The sequence below is a fragment of the Cygnus atratus genome, chromosome 9 (assembly GCF_013377495.2).
Source record: "Cygnus atratus isolate AKBS03 ecotype Queensland, Australia chromosome 9, CAtr_DNAZoo_HiC_assembly, whole genome shotgun sequence".
NCBI lineage: Eukaryota > Metazoa > Chordata > Aves > Anseriformes > Anatidae > Cygnus > Cygnus atratus.
The window spans coordinates 17,917,845-17,939,388 of NC_066370.1; the positions used below are offsets into that span (position 1 = coordinate 17,917,845).

A 21,544-nucleotide genomic window follows, 5' to 3' on the forward strand; every position below is an offset into this window, starting at 1 on the left:
GAACTTTAAAACTTAGAAACCTCTTAAAGTACTCTCAAAGTACGTAAAACTGCTACAAGAGAGTTGCATTATGGTATATATGTGATTTTTAGAGTCAACAGCACCAAATTTAAGTTTACATTGAAGCAAAGAACTCTTTTCTGCTCCTACAGAAAACAGGTGAATAAAAAAGGTTATTCAATCAAAAATAGGATTATATATAATCATATATGCAATTATATTTAAGTATGGGAAACAGAAGCCCAGCAGTTAGTCAAGCAAACTTGAAAGATACAGGCCAAAATATCCTGAACTTCACTAATGATTTATAATTTCTCTGGAGGAAAAGAAACAACAGCCATTTAACAAATGATACACCATTTTGACAGCATCTTTGCATCCAAACTGAACAAAAAGCTCTTACAGAGAGCTCAGTAAAAAAATCTTACATGTGCAACTTTCTTTTCATTCATATGAATTCCTAACAATAAGAGATTCATTCATCAGCAGTACTAAGTTGAAAAAAAAAAAATCACTAAATACACTTGCTTTTGATGAGGAAAGAATATTTCATAGTTCTCCCATTTTTTTTTGCTCTTTACCCGAGATTCTCACACACATTGAACAAGCTATAAGGCATCCTATACTTACTTGTTGTGAAAACAAACAGAAGAACTGATATAAAAATTGTGGTGTAATAAAGCACACATTCTGAAAAACAAGAAGTAAATGAAACAATTAATGCTTCAGTATATGCCTTACAGTCCCAAAAAGAAATTGCTAACTCCTGCAAGCTAGTAAAAATACGTGTTTAGAAGACAAAATGTGGCTTGGTGGCCAACCCTAGAATTCCAGATAAATTTAAATTAGAATAGAATAGTTCAGCTGGGAGGGACCTACAAGGATCATCAAGTCCAACTGCCTGACCACTTCAGGGCTAACCAAAAGTTAAAGCACATTATTAAGGGCATTACCCAAATGCCTCTTGAACACTGACAGGCCTGGGGTGTTCACCACCTCACTAGGGAGCCTGTTTCAATATTTGACCACCCTTATGGCAAAGAAATTTTTCCTAATAGCTATAATAGCTAGTCTGATAGTGAGGTGGGGTTTTTGTTTTGTTTTTTTACTTATGTCTGATGATCAGCACACACACACACACACAAAAAAAAAAAAATCTATTAGCCTTGAGTTTTAAGCACTCTAGCCCAGGACTGAGCTCCCAGGCTTCCAAACAGCAACTCTTCCCTCCAACATTTTGCTTATGTTCCCTGCTGCTCCAAGTCTATAAAACCCTAACAGGCATCCAGAGATAACTTGGTTGCTGGTGCATACTTTCCTTGGACTGTTTCACCTCAAGATTTTTTAAGTCAAGGCTGGGACTGTTAAATTTTCTTAAGGTGAGCCTGCAGGCAAAGACCATGTTCTCTCCCCACATGCTTTCTCTGCAGGCCCTTCCCTCCCTCATCTATTTCCTGCTTTCTTTTTACCTTTGAAAATTATGGATTTAGTTCATTTTAAAAATCAGTAAACGTAAAGGTTGTACTTTAACATGAAATTTAAAACCTACTTCTAGTGGAAATACTAAGGAATTTCACAGTTAAAAACCTGCATTTCGTTGTAGAAACACCAACAACAGAAAACACTTTTGAATGGGGTAATTTCATCTGTTCCCAACAAAAACGTTAAACCTAAAACAAATTTCTTGCTGGGAAACAGATACACAGTTTTCTATGAACTTCACTGTCACACACTGTGAACACTTACCTTATAAAAAAAGTACTGTACAAGGGTTGCTATTCTAATATAGTAAAAGTGTCCGTGAACAAAAAGCAACTTGGAGAGGAATTTAAACCGTGCTATTGCATAGTCACTATTTCTTACAGCTTGTCTTCCTTCCTTGCCCATGATTCCTGTAATATTTGGGAAACAAAAACAAAAGACAGGTTAAACAAGATCAAAATTAATTGTTGTTATTTAAAAAAACAACATACATTTGCATATATCTAACCTACATCTAAAGCCATAGTTCTGTTACTCTACACTTCAACATAATTATAGATTTGAAAAAGTGTCAAACTAAGGCATTATTCTTGACATAACCTAGGGGAAATACTTGTTTAATGATGATCCAATTAGAAAAAAAATCCATCAACTATACTTAAGAAAAAAAATAAGACAAATAATAACATACAAACAAAACCGAGAAACTTCTCAAACTTTGCAATAAAAAGAAGCAAACCTTTATAAAGCTATTATTAATTATCTATTTACATAATATGTTTTATTTTAGAGAGGTTTTTCTTACAGTACTTTCTGGAAATAACACATGATAGATATTTAACAGCTGAGTGAAAGACGTGCTGTTCTTACCTAAGCAATTTACTTAATACAATGGACAGAGCATTTCACTTCTCACAGCTGAATCACAAATCAAATTAATTTAAAATCCATTATTAAGATTAGGGTAAGTATATACAGAGAACGCAAAATGCTCTCTTACACGAAAAAAAAAAGTCTCCGGATTCCTGGAAATCAGACACTCAAATGCACTGATCATTTTTGAAAAAAGTATTCTAAAGGTTCCCTGTCACCCTCCACAGCAAAGATATGATAGCTCTGACCAAAGTAGATGTAATATCTAACACGCTATGAATTAGAATAGAAACTTGGATAATTTTATTAAAATAAGCTTCACTTAGTTGACAAATTAGCCATATAATAAAGTATCATCTGCTATTGGCCTGTAACCTCCTCAGACAAGCTATACCCATGGTCTTAAAAATCACTGCCGCAACTAAATATTACTTGTACATTTTTAATCAAAACAGCCACAGACTGAACAGTCTGTTGTACCAAGCTCTTATTTAAGAACCTTCAGCATTAATAACTTTGTTGGATGGTATTTGTTAAAGGAAACACCAAAACAATTTTTTTTTGGTGACAGGTATTAATTCAGTTATATATATCGAAAATAAAGTAAAATTTTGTATTGAGTTATACAACTGAGCAGAAAAGTTTAAAGAAGGTCCAGACTAGATAACAGAAAGCAAATAAACAGAGAAGTTAACTGAGAATCAGTAACAGCCTCTCAAGAAACGTAATGAAAGCCTTTAACACAAAGGCAACCTAGACACAAATAGCAATTCTACAATGATACAGACATGGTGCAAACATCGGAAGCATTGAGCAAAGAAAGACTTGAATGTAAAGTTTACACAGGAACTTAGGAACTGACAATGACCTGAATAAGATATATCCACTTCCAACATCTGAAGCAGAGTACTTCCGAGATTCTGTCTAAGAGAATCTCTGCTGTTCTTAAGACAACATTTAAGCATGACTTCTGATTATCGGTAGACTACACAAAAATCTAAGACTGAAGAACAAACAGCCTTGCATTTCAAATTTCACCAAATCTCTGCTACAACAGATGACTCAGATTAATGCCTGATTATTCACAGGGGTAGAAGCATTAGAATTTTATCTGTTTATAAACACACTTCATCATCAAATTGTCTACTAAAATTTTCATCTTATTTGCCTTTATCTCTTCTGACAGAAGTAATTTACCTATGCCAACATGTGCTTCTTGTATCATGCTCACATCATTAGCACCATCACCAATCGCTAATGTTATAGGTTTTTCTGGAGATGTTTTTAACAGTCGCACTACCTGGAAAAAAAAAGGCAGAATCTTTTAGAATCAGACAGTCTTTCTACAGTAAAACAACCTGCTCTTTTTTGCACATCTAGCATCTCACACAAGGGTTTCCTAGTGCTTTAAGGTAAAAAGCTGCCTTTTTTCTTTATTTTTCTGGAAGGTGAAAAAACAAATTGGGCAATGCTGGCCTTTCAGAGGTTTAGTATTACTGGAAATACATAGAAAAATCCTCTAAAACATTCAGCTAAGCTAAAAGTATAACATATTTAAAAATACCACAATTGAGGTACGACTGAATATTAGTCAAGAAGGAAGAGAAACTTAATGTGAAGAGAGAACATTTCAAAAGGAAAGAAGGAATATTGTATCTATTTAGAGCTTTGCTTTCTGGAATGAAAGAAAAATCACAAAAACTGAGTTTGAATTTTGTCTGATCTGTATTTGAGTAAAATTAATTACGTGTGAAATAAAAATGGTCTTAGAAGAAGAGAGCATCAAGGCAAACTTCTCCTGAAGACTAGGCCTCAGCTTCCCTTCCCTTCTACTTCCTCCTCAAACTTGGTTCATTTTTTATTTTTAATCTACAGAGCAGTGTATTTTTTCTGTACAGCCTCACGAATCTTTCATTTAGTCTTTAGTTTGCAACGGAACAGGCAACGCAAAACTGTACAGGTTATGCAGAAAGCTGATTTTTTAATCAGCCTCTTGAGTGTTCTGTAAAGCAGTAGCTTTCTCATTCCACTCCACCATGACAGTTTGACTCTCTTCTCCATCCATTTGCAAATTTTCACAACGACATGTCAAAACTCTCGAGCTAACTACTCCAACTGAATTGAAGAAGGATTCAAAAGTCACACAAAAGGCAACCAGAAACAAACCATCTCCAGAAATCCTTGCTTCTAAGACAGCATTATAAAAGTACTTACAGGACAAAGTTGACTATAACCTTACCTTTGCTTTCTGAAGGGGTGCCATGCGACAGCACAACACTGCAGAACAGTTTTTACAAACTTCCATGAACAGTTTTTCATGTTCCCTGAGTGCAAGAGAGAGGCTGGTCCCATCCACAACCAGGCCATGCTGGATAACATGGTCTTCCTTTATTCTATTCAGGGACAAAAGCGTTGATTTTCAATTGGTTAAATTTTGTTACAAACTATGCAATTGCCCATACAATAAACAGACGTTAACCTTTTAGACAGACTGCTTCTTTAAGTCTATTATAAAAGGGAAAAAAATAGCGGTAAGAAAAAAAAAGCATTTTCATGTGTTAGGCAGAAAGTGATTGCCATAAAATTTGAAAATCAAAGAAAACGAAGTTAAGACCATCACGGAGATAATGACATCTCAGGTATTTTACCTCCTGGCTAGCTGCCTCAGTTGCTCTGCGCATGTACTGTCTGATTTGTGCTGCACAAGTTCAAGGATGTTCATGGTTCTATGAAAGTGTCCACATGATAAACTGACACTAACAGCCGTTTCGTGCTTATCTCCAGTGAGAACCCACACTTTGATACCAGCCAATCTGAGTGCTTCTATAGTTTCTTGGACTTTCTCCTGCAGTCTAGAAACAAGAAAATCTTAAATAACCAATCGAACACTTTATAAAAAGGAACTCACACTGTAACATTAATGTCATGATGATTTAAGACCACATTTTGAAAATATGTATCATCGGAAAACTATAGTCTAGTAGATGACGTTCTCTTACAAGCAATATAATGAAGGCCTTCATAAAACAAAACTTGAATTTCAATATTTCTAAGTGTTAAAAAAAAATTGTAATAAGCATATCTTAATTTAAATTAAGCACTGTTACTGCATTTGAGAAGGTTTAGAACAGTCTGTAACGATTACTATCTAACGTAGTGCATGAAAAACTAAGTTCTCCATCTGTACATCCCAACATACAATACACCCTCTGAATGAAGACATTCTGCTTGCACAGTGTATACTTTGTAAAGTAACTACACATCAAAGTTTTCCCAAGGAATTAGGTACTATGCTTAACATTTACTCAAATTATTCTAACTTTATTTCATATACATTAAATGTCTCCTAATGAAGTTCATTTTTTAATTCTTATAATGACAAAATCAGTTTGTACTACATGTTTTCAGTGTTCCTCAATCCAAAAAGAATGGTGTAAACACTAAACAAATGCAGCACAGAACTTCTGGCATTGGCAGGACAATTTTTTGCAGCACACATCATAACGCAGTTACAAATCCTAAGTTTGCTATGTTTTTGAATGTAGTTAGCAGAAACTCCATTGCATACTTGTCTTCTACTCCTGTAGCTCCAAGTAATTCCAGATCCCTTTCTATGAAGTTGAATACATCTGCTAATCTTTCTTCCCGTTGTTGTAAAGCAGTCCTGGCCTCATGAAGGCGTTTTCCAATTTCCTGGTATTCTTCCGGTGTGAATTTTCTATAGGCTACACACAGAGTTCTTAGTCCTTTCTGTGAGAAAATAAAAGACTACATTCAGAGCAGACTAGATTCTGGTCTAACAACATGTCACTTGCAATTTGTTCAAGTCACAGAATCTGTACCAGAAGAATTTTCTTCCAATCAGCTGGGTGGCATGTCTGCACTTACCAAAGCAAATTCATCCACGTGTACCCTTGTTTTGTCTATTTCTCCACTCTTACTACGAGGAAGAATAGAAGATTCTGCTCCCTTTGTGAATAAAAGCTTTTCTCCTAAAAAGTAAAATAGAGTAGAAATTAAGAACACATACTATTTAAGAAGTTCTTGATTGCAGCTTGTGTTAATTTCTGATCACTTACCTGAGGGACTCTCTACAATGACACTCATTCGTCTGCGATTTGGATCGAACTCCAAGACATGAAGCAACCTATACCTTTGTTTTAATAGGAGAGAGATAGGAAAGAAAACATTTATAGAAATCCATTTTTACACACAATTGCTTATTACCTACAACCGTAAATAGACAGTATCCATGGAGCTTTTCCCAGCGTGTCATTTTATATAGGAACTTTACAAATAATACTCACAGTTGAGCAACAATCACTGTTATCTGCATTTCTGCAATTGATTGGTTTTCATTACTTCGTGTATATAATTATATTCTAGAAAGATAAAAGGTTCTACCAATAGGAATTTTGTTTCCTGAATACTAGGCTTTGCATCTGGAGAGTACAATCATCTCCTACGTATTTCTTTATACTTTTATCATTACTCCAAATGTAACTTTGAAAATCACATTTTCTTTCTAACACTCAAACAAACTACACAGTCAAAGAGTGCATTTTCCCTGATAACTGGCCTATTTTTTTTTGTTACATTAAAACTAGTTTAGAAAATTAATTGTAGGAAGTAAACTCGGAAGTACTGGCTACTGACACAGATCATACAGATAAAAGATGTTATGACATACCGCAGATATACAATTATCAATAATATTTCTACTAATCTGGGGAAAGCTTAAAGATGCAATTGGATTATGCACGTTAGACTTGCCAGCACAGCTGATTCTAAGAATTTCTAGAGCTGAAAGCACATTATTAGAGTTGAATAAACAACCTAATACTTCTTTATTTATTAAGCTCTAGTAGAGTCCCAGTTTTGTGGAATGGGCAAAGATGCAGACTGTTATAGAACTACACAGAGTAACTGTGTAGAGTAACACAAAATTCTTGCATCTCAATTTCAATTCGTAAGGAATAAGATGCAACCTGTCTTGAAGACAATTAAGGGAAAAGCATTAAAGACAGTATGCTGGGGAAAGGCAAGGTTTTCTTATCAAGAGAGAGGATTAAGTCAAGAACATTACATTTATCTTTACCGTTGTTACTTTCTTTAAAAGAAAAAAGGATTTTAAAATTTATTTATTTATTTTTTAAAGATTACCTTTCTGGTTTTCCAAGACTTTTTACTTCCATGCTGTCCCCACTAGTTCCAGTAAATACTACTCCAACCCTAAAAGAAGAAAATAGACATTTACTTTGCACCGTAGAAATTTACATATAATGCCTCTTGGTTGCTGAATGGAAAAAAAAAAAAAAAGGAGATACACGTTTGTGTTCTCTTTATACAGTACTTTAACAGCAACATACTCTGTCCACGTTAATTTCTCAAGGATTTCCCATAAACATTTCTAATCATACATTACAATATCCCTAAGTTTTTATGCATTTTATTTTTGTATGTTTTCATAATAAATGAACAGTAACAGCTCTTGGGCGTTAGAGCTTCTCTGAGAAATTTTTAAGTTTGCTTTGAGTAAAAAACTGCCTGCCCTAGTAGGCAATTTTTTCAGTACATAACTTTGGCATTAATCCTCACCGGCTTGCTGCTTCAACTAAAGCTTTCTCATCTGGTGAAGAAGCATAATACTCCAAAGGGGATGCTATTCCATTGGCATGCCAGGGACCATCAGCACCATCTGTTTGATCTGCATTGATCTGTACTGTATGACAAAGACAAACTGCTTTCAAGAAGAGTTCTTCCTCTTTCATCTATAGGAAAGGAAAAAGGATTATTTGTAACATTTAGATATCAACCCAATTTTGAACATATTTCAGAAAAAAAGATGCTTAGAATTAAAAATCTGTTAAGTATTCCTTGTCAAATAATCACATCTCCACCTACTTAATAAATATGAGGTGTTTAGTAACACTTAATAGCTTCAAACCATACTGAAATTCAGATTTTTATTTTATTTTAAGATTATTACATTTAATGCTAGTATTAGATCCTTTCTACCTAGGATGCCTAATGAGGGGAGAGTTAGGAGAGGAGGCAGGGAGGAGTCTTACCAAACTATGCATATTTCCATCTGGAGAATCTTCAGAAAACCCCTCTGGAGTTAGTTTACCATTGACCTCCTGGTACTTTATGCCATTAATGGAGCACTCCCGAAACTGCATCTCATTTTCAGTTAATGTACCGGTTTTGTCTGTAAACACATACTCTACCTTTTATAAAATACAAACAAAAAAAAAAAACAGACGTGCAGTTGCATATACTTGCTGCAGTTGTTTGATTATGTAAGAATTTAAATTTCTGCCATAAAATCTGATATATTATTTTCAAATTAATCAGGTATTAATGCACTATTAATAAAAAGTCTATAATAATGAATTTTATTATCAAAAGAGAAGTAGAAAATGGAAGTTAAATTAAATAGAAGTTAAAAAGAAGATATACCTGTCCCAATTCCTCGTTGAGGTCTGAAGTATTTACTTGCGCTCTCTGGTTTGTTTCTTCATGATAGAGGTCAAGATCCCAGCCAATAAAAAAAGACCCAAGAAATTTCTGCATCTCAACAGTCACATAAAGTGAAATAGGTATAATAAAATTGTAAAGTACCAGAAAAGCAAGGAAATCTGAAATAAATCTCAGAATCTATGAGAGAAAAAAGAAAATATAAAGATTACTGCAGTTATCAGGTGAAACATGGTTGATTAGGTATGTTTCAAGTGTATGAAAAATGACAAATAACCAGAGCCAGAGGAGACCAAGTTCCCGAGCTTAAATGAGAGATACAACAAATGCATTGACAATGCAGACATTTAGAGGTTGCCCCAGCAGGTTGCCCTTCAGACTGGTGCAAGACTGCCTTAGGCAGTTTCAGTTCTCAAGTTCATCATTTTTTGTCCTTTCTACTGAACATCAAGAGGGCTGCCAATTAACATTAACTGTAGTGGTGATTCTAAACCCAAACAGCTCTCTTGAAGGAGCTGGGACCGAACAACTATCATGTTCCATCAAACGGCACTGTTCACAGGCTTTTCTAAGAAACCATAAATGGTGAAGACAAGACCCAAACAACTGACATTCTGTACTATCGTAGACAAATATGCAATTATTCACTATTGGTTTACAACAGCAGAGTGACATAGATTTCTGTTTACTGGCATTCCCGAGTGACGTGGGTGATCTAGACTACATGACAGGGAAGAGACTGAGTGGATTTTGGTGGCACAGATTTCCTTTATGCCTCTCCAAATCCCTGCATTCAATATATATACTTCAAGCAAACAGCTGTGTAATAAGATAGAGTTTTCTCTTTCTTAGGTATGATAACTTTAAACTTAAACTTTAAATGCAACATTGCAGTCTCCTTGAAGGTCCCTCTTTCTCATTTGCACAACAAACTAGTTAAATTGTACATTTGAAAGCCTCCTATCACCACTTGAATAATGGAACAGAAAACAGAGACTAGAGAAACAGGGACAAATCCTTTTAACTTTAACAATAATATTGTGCAGGAGAACAATTTGGAGATAGTGAGTATAAAGTAGTCAACAGTTTACTAAGGTAAATAATGTCTGTTCTTCTAATTATGAAGTGTAGCTATAATTACTTATTAGGAGTCAGTACCAATGATTAAGGGATCTCCTAAGTCACAGAACCTCCTGAGTTTTTTGAGATCTTAAAAACTAAAACATAAAAGATAAATAACTACTGAGAACAGTAATTCACGTAAGACAAGATATACTTAGAAGTGATAATGACTAAAGTTAGCAAGCATACTGAGAAATGTAAGATTGTGGAAGAATACAATAAGCAAGAGAGAGAAAAAAGACATGGTAAAAGAGTGAAATTGCAGAAGGATAGATGGCTCTGTATGCTCTTGAAGGCAAATGGGATGAAAAGATTGCATAAACACTTATCCCATTATGTCTTCTGAACTGAAAAGGCTTCTTAAATTAAGAGCAAAAAAGATTTACTTGACTGACTACTTCAACAGTTGAAAGTCCTTTAAGTGGATGGAGGTACTAAAAAGAAAAGTGACTAAACAATCTGAAAGTTTGTGAATTCATTTAGTGCTTTTTAGTAGTGATATTTTTAGGTAAGATTATTTTAGAATGCACTGAAAAGTTATCAATACAGCTATCAAAAACCTGAACTAACCATTTTAAATAAAACATGGCATTGAGACAAAGATATTTTTCCAGTTAGACTACGAAGTTTACATTACACACTTCTGAGAAAATTGTCTGTTACAAAGGAATGCCAGTAAACTCTTAACTGTCCTGGAATCCAAAATATTCTCCAATTACTTCTTTTTTTCTTTTCCAAACAATAATGTACTAAACATAAGTTTCACTCTGCTTGTGAAGCAGAACAGAACTCTTCTAAGTTAGGATTTGGACCTTTAAGCATATAAAGCAACTAGTGAACAGATTCAATTCTCAACTCCCTGGGAGACAGAGGGAATATTAAACATCTGACACCACATCACATGTGGAAATTGGATTTCTAACTCTTTTGTGCTTTAAAAATACCCTCTACTTGTTAGAATTAGCTCCAGCCAGCTCCTGAACTGCTTTGGAAGAAAGCAGACTCACACAGAAATCAGAAATTAAACACAGTAAAGGAAAATACAGAATGATTACAGAACAAAACTAAAAAATTAATAAAAAAACAATCATGCTTCTTAGAACTGCATATTTAAGGAACACTTCAACGTATCCTTTCAATTGCTACATAAAAGTGAGAAGGCAAGAAGGAGCCTGAGCAAAATTAGAGCCTTACGAAATTGTCTGAACAATTTCAGCATCACAGAACATCCAAAATGACTCAACTGTGAAACCACCGCAACAGAACATACACAGGAACAGCCATCTTCCTCCTATTTTCATTTAAGGAATGAACAAACGGCACCCAAAAGAACAGTAACTGCAACCAGAACACTAAACATCAGAAGTATGTTCTAACAAAACACAAAATTTTTAAAAGCTTGGATTTTTCATTAAAGAAGTAGTCCACCAGTAACAGAGTTAAAATTTTTCTATGCAAGGGCGAGGCTACGTACAATGAATGCTCTTTCAAAAATACTGAGACAATACCACACACGCTTACAAGCGGATCATGTGGTAGTTAACACCTATGTCTAAGAACAGAGACATAATAAATACTTCATTCAGTATTCAGTAGTTGAAAGTTCCTCAGATATGAAACTAGGTAGAACTACATTACCTTACTGCTGTTCCTTTCATGCTCTGTTTTTCCATTATACCAAGGCTCATCCCACTTTTCTTCAGCCTGCCATGCATACTTTAAAATAGTACTCAGAATGGCTTCAAAGAGGAGGATTATTAGATAAATAATCAAAAAGGAATTCATAGACCTGGAACAAGGCCAAAAAGATGAATTTCAGTTTATTTTGCTTCATTTATTGACACACTATAAACATATTGATTTTTTTTTTTTAATTAAAAAAAACTATCCAGTGTTTCAAAAGGATCCAAAGTTTCTGTATGACAAACAAGCAGGAGGAGTGAAAAGAAATCCTACATCTGACTAATACACACTCTACATATAGCCAACAGGAAGACTAGATTAAGATGCAAGGATACACCCACAGCTGATTTGTGTCACACCTGCTGTCCAAAATTCTGGGGGTTGACTTATCCTTCTTCCAGCCATTCCCTTCTTCCCTGACTATCTAGTGAGGCTGTGAAGGCAGTACAAAACAAGCACTGTGGAAATCCAAGGCTGCAGCTTTTTTCCTCAGTTAGAAGAGCACTTCTTTGTCCATCTGATTATTTAACCCAGAATGTGCTACACCAGGGTGACCTTTCAAACAAGTTTATATTCTGGAATGTTACAATCATTTCCGCCCCTAGCTTTGATGACAATTTTTCTGGTGCACCCTATAGATCTGTTTTTATCTGGCTTTAGAAATATAATGAATTTCATGTTTGTAAAAGAATAGCTGAAGGCACTCAGATTTTCTTTTTTTTTTTTTTTTTTAAATAACTAGAAGAAAGACAACATATCAAAACTTCTTTTCCTTTCAAAATAATTTGTTGAGTTCAACATATAAATTTTTACTACAGTAACATCTACCACAAATCTACAACAAGCAAAGTTTTTAAAAACTGAGCCTGCAACTTGTTCATTGTAAAACATTTTTTAAAGGATATAGCCTAGGCAGATAAATGAAACAAAGTTATCTTCCTGTTGTATCAGATACTAGTATTCAGGACAAAGACTTGTATGTGATTAAGAATTCAGTCCATCCTCTTTAAAGACATGATGCGGTCTTACAATAGTGATGCAGAGACAGCAGAGGCTGCAACTGCTGTGAAAAATTGCTGTGAGAAGTGCTTCCAGCACTTAGTTCAAGACAGCATTTCACCTACAATTAAATGATCTCTGCATCTCAGAAAAACAAAACAAACCTCCCAAACTAACTTTTCTTGCTTTAAACCTTCTTAACCTTAGGTATTTCAACCTTGTATACATTACTGAAAGAAACAATAAAGGATACAATACCACAAAAATTATTTTATATTTATAGCTCTCTAATGAAGGCAAAGCAATTACCCTCTCTTCCCTTGCCTACAAACCAACAATGAGATCGTCAGGATTCTAAAATTTATGAGGGAAGACTAAGCAACATTTCTACAAGCAAGAAAGATATGAGAAAATAAACATACTTTTCTACTGCTGACCGTTTCTGAGATTTACTCTTGTAATTTAATGCCATCTTTGTCTCCATACCTGTATACACTGCAACACCTGGGAATGAAGGAGGAAAAGGAGTTATACATTATTTTCTGCATATATACAATTCATGGATTTTTTCACTTTGTTTAAGATATGTAATTTAAAAATCAAGAGGTGCTATCACTTTTGTGTTTACTTCAGTACAGTAATGAGATGGTATTTTGTAATTATTTGCAGTATTCTCCTATAGTAAAACAGTACTATTGCAATAATTTTAGCACCTATTAAAATGCTGTGCATTATTATGACTTTTCAATATGTATTTTATGGAAATCAGAATAGTAAATCTCAGGAGAAAGTCTTGAACAGTGTAACAGCAACATCAGTCACTTAACCATTAAAGTCACGTTACTCCTTTATCAAACCACTTCAAATATTTTCACAGAGTAGAGCTGGAACTTTCTATCCTTAGAGATTCTTTGGCATAATAGCATTACTTTCATCTATAATCATATCCCCTCAGGTCACTGTCAGCAAGATTATCACAATTTCTTCTGTGCAAGTAGAACTAAACTTCAGTTCATCAACACATTTGAAGAAGAGAACACTTTTTAAATATTTAAGTTTTTACAAACCAAATATTTCTTTAGTGTTTTTTAATCTTGCTCCACGAAGTAAGAGACTTTCAGGCCCAAGAGGTCTAAAAAGAAACAGACATATCAGAATTTAAAAATGAGTTGTTCCATATTCTGTGTAATTTATGACATCATATACAAAGAGGTTCAAAGTCCCCAGTAACTCCCCACTGCAGTAACTCCAACACCACCCTCATTTTGCTCTGTCTTCAATCCTCTTACTCCTTTTCTACACATCACCCACACATCTCCACAGAGCTCTCAGTTTCCTTTCAAAGCTCCTTTGGTCACCACAACATCTTCCCACCACTGTGTTCAATATCCCATAATTAGTGGTTAGTTACATGTACTAAATAGCTGGTTCAGAGAGAGCTGCAAGTTATTTGAAGAGCCAGTAGGCCAAACTCCTGTCAAGCTCACAATGCACCAGAAGTGCTATTTTAGGTTTGGCTGTTTTACCTCTCTTCTTCTATCTCTCTGTCAAACTGAAATTGTCTACCAGGTTCAAAAGACATTCATACCAGAGAAAGAAAGGTAAAAACCTAGATGGACAGACAATATAACACAAGTTCTGGATCCTAATGCAGAAGTCTGAAATTTTAGATTTTTTTCTCCTCACATCTATCACCACAATAACACATTTACTTCATCAGCTCACCTAACTGTAAAAACTGCTCTGAAAATAAAAGTACAGCATATAACATTGTGATACGAAATGTGTATTTTTGTTTATTCAACAGTGACTCTTTTCTGATGGTCACAGTTTAATTACCACCAGCAGTTCTTAACATTACTCTAATCTTACAAAATTTTACTTACCGTACTATTTCCTCAATTTGTTGACTTATAGTTATTCTTCCAACAAATCTGTGAAAGATGGCCACATGTCAGAAATATCTACATAAAGTCTCAAAAGTATAAAAATAAAATAAAAAAACCAACCCCCCAAACCCTCTCAATTAACAAAAAAAAAAAAGTCATTAAAATTTCTCAAATACAAAACAACCAGTCTTTATCAATAAGACTGGTGAGTGGAGTTCAAATCTTTTCTTGAGCATAAGCAAAATAAATGTGACCAACATATGTACACAAAATTCCGTATGAATGAGAGTGCTTTTTAGGACAGAAATCTCCTGGCAGAATCATATAGAACTTACTTTCTTCAAACTGTTCACTGGATACTTAAGTTTAAGAATTTCAGAAGTTTACTGGTTAGAACAGAAAGGAGCATAAGCATTATGATTAAAATATAAAAGGTAAACATTATGCTATACGTTCTGATTTCATATTGAAATACTCAAATTTAGCTTGTCACTTGCAATTTACAGTAAATACATAGGTATAAATGCTTACATTCATTATTAAAACCTGAAATATAAGCAGATGTCTGAAGCTATTTAATCCCAGCAAAATCCATATAATTCCTAATATTAAACACTTCATTAACAAATATTTTCCAAGGGGTCCAAAATAAGTGGTACCTGTATAGATCTGCTTCTGGCTGCTGACATTCTATAACAGCTACAAGTTTGTCCAGGTTGGCAACAGACTGTAACACTGCTGTTTCTGGGACTGCAACATGTGTCTGTAAAACAGCATCCATTAACTTTATTATACAGAAATCAGAGGGAGGTATCCACCAGGCTGAAATAAAAATGGCATCACTAACTACATTCTATTTCGTATCAGTAACTCAGACCTTAAGATTTGTCTCGCCATCCAAACTTGCTGTAGTAACATGGCACGAACCGTCCACTCGATCAGAAGATAGAAGCACCAGATCAACAGGAAAAGTCTCATCTTTGGCTACTCTCACAATGTCCCCAACCTAATGAAATGAACACAAATGAGAAGTATACAACGGGTTTTAAAAGAGAAGAATTAATTTCAGCTTTATTATTGCATCATCATGAAACAGGCCACAATGATTAGTAATGAAACAAGATCTTTAGCTTTTTTTTTCCAAAACACAATTTTCCATTTCTCTCTAGGCACATACCCGAATGTTTTTAGATCTAGTTTTTACAAGTCCACCACTTCGAACAACATAAACTGGAGCACCGTTTACTTCATTGTCTGCTTTATGCCGTAGCCAGTCTTCATAACCCTGTGGAAAACACATACAAATTTACTTTCCAAGCAAGAAGCCTATAATGCATAATCGTTTTTAAGTAAAAGTCCTTCAAAATGCTTGCTGTGTGGCCTTAATGCACTTATGAATTTCTCTTCATTTCAGTGTTAACCACGGTGTCAAACACTTGATTTCTACTAAATTTGTCCAAGTAGGTAAAGGCAAGCAAAGTAGCAGAAGTGCCAAAGAAACTTAACAGTTCCATGCTCTGATAAAACAGACATTTTTGCAGATGAGATAAAAAAAAAAAGCACTCAGATCTACATGGATTAAATTACCCCAAAACAGGTAAGAGTCACTCACAGTCCCTCTTATGGATCCCCTCCCCTCCTCTCTTTTGGAAGATGTAAAGTAAAATTTGAGGAAAAACTAAAATTACTTCCTCATGACACACCATTACAATTTTTCAAGCACAGTTACTGCCATTGCAGATCCATGAAATCTTAAGATTGCTTGATTTTGTATACACCATTCACACACCATTGCAAGAACCGAATTTTAATAGGGAAATTAAGGAGCTTTTCTTTACCACATACTTGGCACCTCTTTAAGCACCCTTTATCCCATGCACATATGTGATGTTCAGAAACGTGAACTCAGAAGTATCTTTCCTCTCCTGTTTTCCTAAGAAATTAATACTTTTCTTAATTAATCTAATAATGTGATCACCAATAACATGATTGCTGATCCCCAAGTCTAGGTATTGTTTGGAAAGCCATAACAGTGAGCACAAGAAACAGATCAGTTTATGCAGGCAGTTCAGCTGTACTATATCTTTCTGAAAAAAAAAAAAAAGAACAGTGCTTATATATGAGAATTTAAGCAAGTATTACTGAACAGCTTTATATTCTGCCTCTTGCTCACTAAACATAGGCAAGATAAATAAGTAAGAGATGAGTGCATGTGTGCATTCAACTCAAATAACCAAAGCAGGCTTATAGAGAGAGCACGTAAGCTGTCAGCAAGGAATTAGGAAAAGCTTTTTTAGTATAGAAAAAACATTTTCTGACAGCTGATTCATAAACTTACTTTTTTACACAGAATCAAATGACTCTTCAGCACTACTGTAAACTATCACTCCCTAAGAACTACACGATGATTCTTACAATACCTTAACATTTATGAGTTTCTGGCAAAATCACGGAGGATATAAGAGATGGTGCAAAGTCTTTAATCCTGGCAAGACTCATACAACTGATTTGCGATATTAGAGACATTTCCTAAAATGCTTTTCTGTATGTATATAAAACGTGAAAAAGAGTGAAAACTGCTTTCCTGGAAGTTTGCAGGCAGAAGAGAGCCCTCTGAAACAGCAGGCATAATCCCAACTCATCCTATTACGCTACAGACATTGTATGACTGTCATAACACAAAAGGTTTTGATAACGATGCAGTTTTGAGAACTCTGAGCCTTGACTAGAGTTTTGGAAGGATGTTATTTGATGAATTTCGTATGTTAAAACATAGTTCTGCAGTCCTAACTTCATGCATCTACACTGTCACTCACAAATGGGGACAGTATGTACAGAACTATCTAGGCCTACAAACACAAAAAATGGCATTTTTGTACATGCCAAATGCTTTAAACAATTAAAAAGCGTGTAGTAATAGCAGCTGCACAGAAATACTGGGGAATCAGAATCCTGAAAATCCCTACAACTCTTGATGTTTTTCATACTGATTGGGAAAGAGTCAGCACCTACAGCTCCTTGTTAAAGGTGACTGACAGAAGAAAACATGAATTTAACTAAAATCCAGTAACCTTGGGGCATTTGTCTCATAAATCTGAGCAGCTGAGCAATATGGGCATTTGGCAAAGAACTGAAATCTACCTTCTTTAGAAAGTACAGATTTCAGCTCTTTCTCCATCTGACACCTATTACCTGCAACACAAGGGTGACATCTCACACCAGGGAATTCTTAATAGCCAGCTTACTATAGTCCATCTAATTCCTCCACAATTTACCTACTGCGACATTTTTAAGAGAGAGTTCCTTATCCTCACTTCCAAATGTTGCAAAAAAACTATTAAAAGAAAGATACAGGAACACAAGAAACGTTGCTTAACTGTACAAATGGAAAACATAAAAATCCCTGAGATTGTATTCTTAATTCCTGCTAATATACCAGCATCAATGTACTTGAGACAAGGAGAAAATTACAACAGGCCTGTAAATTACATTACCAGGTTTTTAATTCTTATTTTATTTGTATATTTAATCAAAATCTGCAAAGTAGTGGTTTCTCATTCACCTGGCAAGCATATAAACATCCATGTGTCTGATCAGCCTGTTTGCTAAATATTTATGAACTTACTGAAATGGACCAAGTTCCTTAAAGTTCCTTAGAAAATACTAAAGAAAAGCAAACTTTTATTTTTATTTATTTTAGTTTGCCCCCCCCACTTTTTTTTTTTTTTTTTTTTTTTTTTACTTCTCTGAGGACTGTGTATGCATCTTCAGAGGCATGAGGAAGAAAGTGCTTTAGCTAGCAAGTTCAACAAAATGACACAGCATGAGTTGCATCACTTTGCAGTCTTTACGTCCTTCTTCTGACCTAGGTGGAATTGCACTTCTGATAAGAAGTTCCATCTCCTTGGCTGGGATTAAAATACGTCTGAGTTCCAAGGTTTGCTAGGGGTACCATGTTAATTGGCCTTCTGGGAGAGTTCTTCCCTTCATTGCTAAACTTCTCAAACCCAGATACAATTACTACTTCTGGTTTCCCTTTTTATCTTTGCGGAGACAATTATCTATAACTTTGTATCAAACCAGCCTCCCAAAGCTTTCGAAAGTGTTTTTTCCCCTAAACACTTCTTCCTATACCACTTTTGGTTTCAGAGAAAATGAGAACTAGTTTGGAGAACACACTGGGTATTTTCCCTCTGCATTCCAACCGAAGATTTATATTTCTTCCTTGTTCAAGGGCAGCCTGTTGGAAAGAGCACACTGAATTGCCTTTCCAAGATAACAGCTTGTGAATACTGTTTGCCTACTTTGCAGCAGGTAGAATAAACACAAGAACCTATTAGATCAGTTTAGGTGGTTCTGATAGCCCTTGCAGATAGATCTTAGTCAGAAAAACTCATAATGCTCGACAACTCATTTGATTTGAATTTTCTAGTAGGAATGCCAGAATCTTTGTTCTTTGCTGTTGATGGGAGAGCCCTTAAATTTCCCAATGCAAGACTTGACGTCAGGAGACAATAAGGCAATAGATTATCTTCTACTATTTTAGACTTACAATAGCCCACCTCAAAAAAATCTAATACTTGCATCCTACTCGTACATTCTGTTTCAGTTCATACAGCTCTAAGGGATATTTTCTATTGCCTACTTATGATGGCAGTTCTTGAACACATTTCTGGGGGGTGATAATAACAATTGAATAGGGTTAGGGAACTCCACAGATATAAAATGCACAGCAACAAATGGAATGGTAATTCAAAGATTTCTACTGCCCCAAAGATCCTCTCTGCCCCAAACAACATTCTATCTGGCTGACAGCTAGAGCTATTTTTTACTTTTGCCCTATTTCTGGGTGTTTTGGGGTCTTACTGGTGCAGAAGGCAAATTGAAATTCAAGCTGTAGCTCCATAAAAGTCTCCTGCTTAATTTTCAGTTGCTATGACTGCATATCTTCCCCAGCCAACACTGTCAAACCCTTTGAAGGGGCCAGTTCCTGAAAACTACTTGCCTGCATAAAAGATCGTAGTTTCTACCCACATCACCACTTTATTTATGTGCTTGTTTCTCTCTCTCTGTCCTCTCACTTTAAGGGCTTAAAGAAAACAGAAGATCCTTTTTTTAACATTATCCTTCTAGGGTCCGTAGGTCTTAGCAAGATCTACTACAGTGCTTAAAGAAGATTCCTATTACACTTATACTTAAAAGATTTTTCTTATTTCATGTGCTATAAAATACTCCAAAATGTTTTATGCAACTGAAGAAGAAGAAAACAAAACCAGAAGCTTCTCAAATTTGATCTTTTACCTGGTACAGGATTATAGTTAATGCATATTTCATGCCATGAAACATACCCCCTGGGGCAAAATTTGCCTTTTAACTACTGACAAACATGGATTGCATCATTGCATCATCTACCCAAGCTCCTTTCTCAGTGTTATGTAGGGGGATTATTTTTAATATGTAGCGAGGTATGCCAAAGGAACAAGTGAGGAGCTTTCAAAAAAGGTCTTATAACAAGTGACATGTAAAGCTGAGACAAAAACGCTGTCTGACAGTCATTCACTGTCCATTTAAGGGTACTGCAGTGAGTCACCAAGTGCTTGACAACTAAGTAAAAAGATCAAGTGTCTAACAAGGAGCATTAAATACACAAACTGTTTCTGAAGATGTCACTTTATTTTTTATTTCTAAACACTATCTTGGTCAGACTTGTCTAACTTACTTAACTACAAGATTCCTGCTACAAGATCTTTTCCCCTTTACCTGTTTTATGGCTGTCACAGTTATGACAAAGAATAATGGCAATCCACTGGTAATAGGACTGGTAGGGGTATCTATCATGAGCTAAAAGAGAAGAAAATGTGAAAATTAGCTGCAATTTGATTTTACAATTTTACTTTCCAACGCTCCCCCCCCAAAAAAAACAAAAACAAAAGAACAAAAAGCACCAACACCAATGAAACAACATGAAAAATGTTTTCTAAATTAAAAGCTGTGAGGAATTTTACTGCACATTCTCCAGTATTTGTGGAACAAAACTCAGTTCCTGACACCTAAATAGATGTCAGTAATGGTACAAAGGTTCTGGGGCATAGAACAGACAATCACATTTCTAATGAATGTGCCAATTTTAAAACTTCTTACTAAAAGGTATGTTTTCACCCTACAAAAATAAATTTAAAAGTGTATTACAAATCAATGAAATTACATTTTGTGAAGCTCTTTCAATACTCTATACAAACAACTGCTCAACAGCAGTATAGAGTATAACAACAACCACTTTAGAAGTGAAGATGAACGTTAACAAACACTCATTTCCAACAGTTCAGTTATTAGAGAAACCCCCCTTTCTTAGACTGCTCCTTTCTGGTTCCTCCAACATGCACATTTTACAATTTGTGCTACCATTGCTGTCATGCCAAAAGTGCAGTGTATACACTAAAATGCTGTATGTGTGTGTGGGAGGGAGTGGGATGCTGGTGGATCTCCCCTGCTGCAGGAAAAAGACAACACAGTCAAGTGCTGAAAAGAAAATATACATGAGAGAGCTATTCAAAACCACAGACACTGATTTGGTTCACTTTACCTGAGACTTATGGCATTGCTTTGAGAACCATTAAAGAAGAAAAAAGAAATTACACGTGAAGTTTACTCTGTTAAGAACCAAGAACCTCACAGAGAAAACAGATGACACATTGCAACACACGCATGATCTATTTTTTTCCCACTGAAACGCAGACAATTTAGAAAATACAACAAAAATCAGACTTTGCTTGCAATATTGTGTGTTCTTCAACTGCAGCATTGTAATTTCAGCTTGGCGGTATGTTGTCCAAGACAACCCTTGCCAGGAACACCCGATTTCTGGCTGGACAGGCCTAACCACAGCATTTCTGCCATCTACAGTATCTCCTCCTTTCTCAAGAGAGGCCCATATGTTAAAGTGGAACAAGATTTCTGCCAGTGGAATCATCATGGCAGCCTGCTCATTTCACCTATTTCACCAGAACACCACGAAC

At 35.2% G+C, this 21,544-nt stretch overlaps 1 protein-coding gene across 7 annotated transcripts in view; it reads right to left on the reverse strand.

Annotated features, from left to right (window-relative positions):
* The window catches only part of ATP11B (ATPase phospholipid transporting 11B (putative)), a 58,183-nt gene that overhangs the window by 21,006 nt on the left and 15,633 nt on the right, over positions 1 to 21,544 (reverse strand). For all 7 annotated transcript variants that reach the window (XM_035557209.2, XM_035557208.2, XM_035557210.2 and 4 more), the window contains exons 4-23: positions 20,289 to 20,369; positions 15,706 to 15,813; positions 15,406 to 15,534; positions 15,188 to 15,291; positions 14,526 to 14,573; positions 13,707 to 13,771; positions 13,062 to 13,143; positions 11,596 to 11,746; positions 8,818 to 9,015; positions 8,427 to 8,585; positions 7,954 to 8,126; positions 7,519 to 7,587; positions 6,435 to 6,508; positions 6,244 to 6,347; positions 5,924 to 6,105; positions 5,004 to 5,207; positions 4,595 to 4,748; positions 3,553 to 3,655; positions 1,747 to 1,892; positions 631 to 690 (exon numbers count right to left, since the gene is read on the reverse strand). In XM_035557209.2, coding sequence (XP_035413102.1) covers positions 631 to 690; positions 1,747 to 1,892; positions 3,553 to 3,655; positions 4,595 to 4,748; positions 5,004 to 5,207; positions 5,924 to 6,105; positions 6,244 to 6,347; positions 6,435 to 6,508; positions 7,519 to 7,587; positions 7,954 to 8,126; positions 8,427 to 8,585; positions 8,818 to 9,015; positions 11,596 to 11,746; positions 13,062 to 13,143; positions 13,707 to 13,771; positions 14,526 to 14,573; positions 15,188 to 15,291; positions 15,406 to 15,534; positions 15,706 to 15,813; positions 20,289 to 20,369 — 2,394 coding nt within the window. The remainder of the gene's footprint in view (positions 1 to 630; positions 691 to 1,746; positions 1,893 to 3,552; positions 3,656 to 4,594; positions 4,749 to 5,003; positions 5,208 to 5,923; positions 6,106 to 6,243; positions 6,348 to 6,434; positions 6,509 to 7,518; positions 7,588 to 7,953; positions 8,127 to 8,426; positions 8,586 to 8,817; positions 9,016 to 11,595; positions 11,747 to 13,061; positions 13,144 to 13,706; positions 13,772 to 14,525; positions 14,574 to 15,187; positions 15,292 to 15,405; positions 15,535 to 15,705; positions 15,814 to 20,288; positions 20,370 to 21,544) is intronic.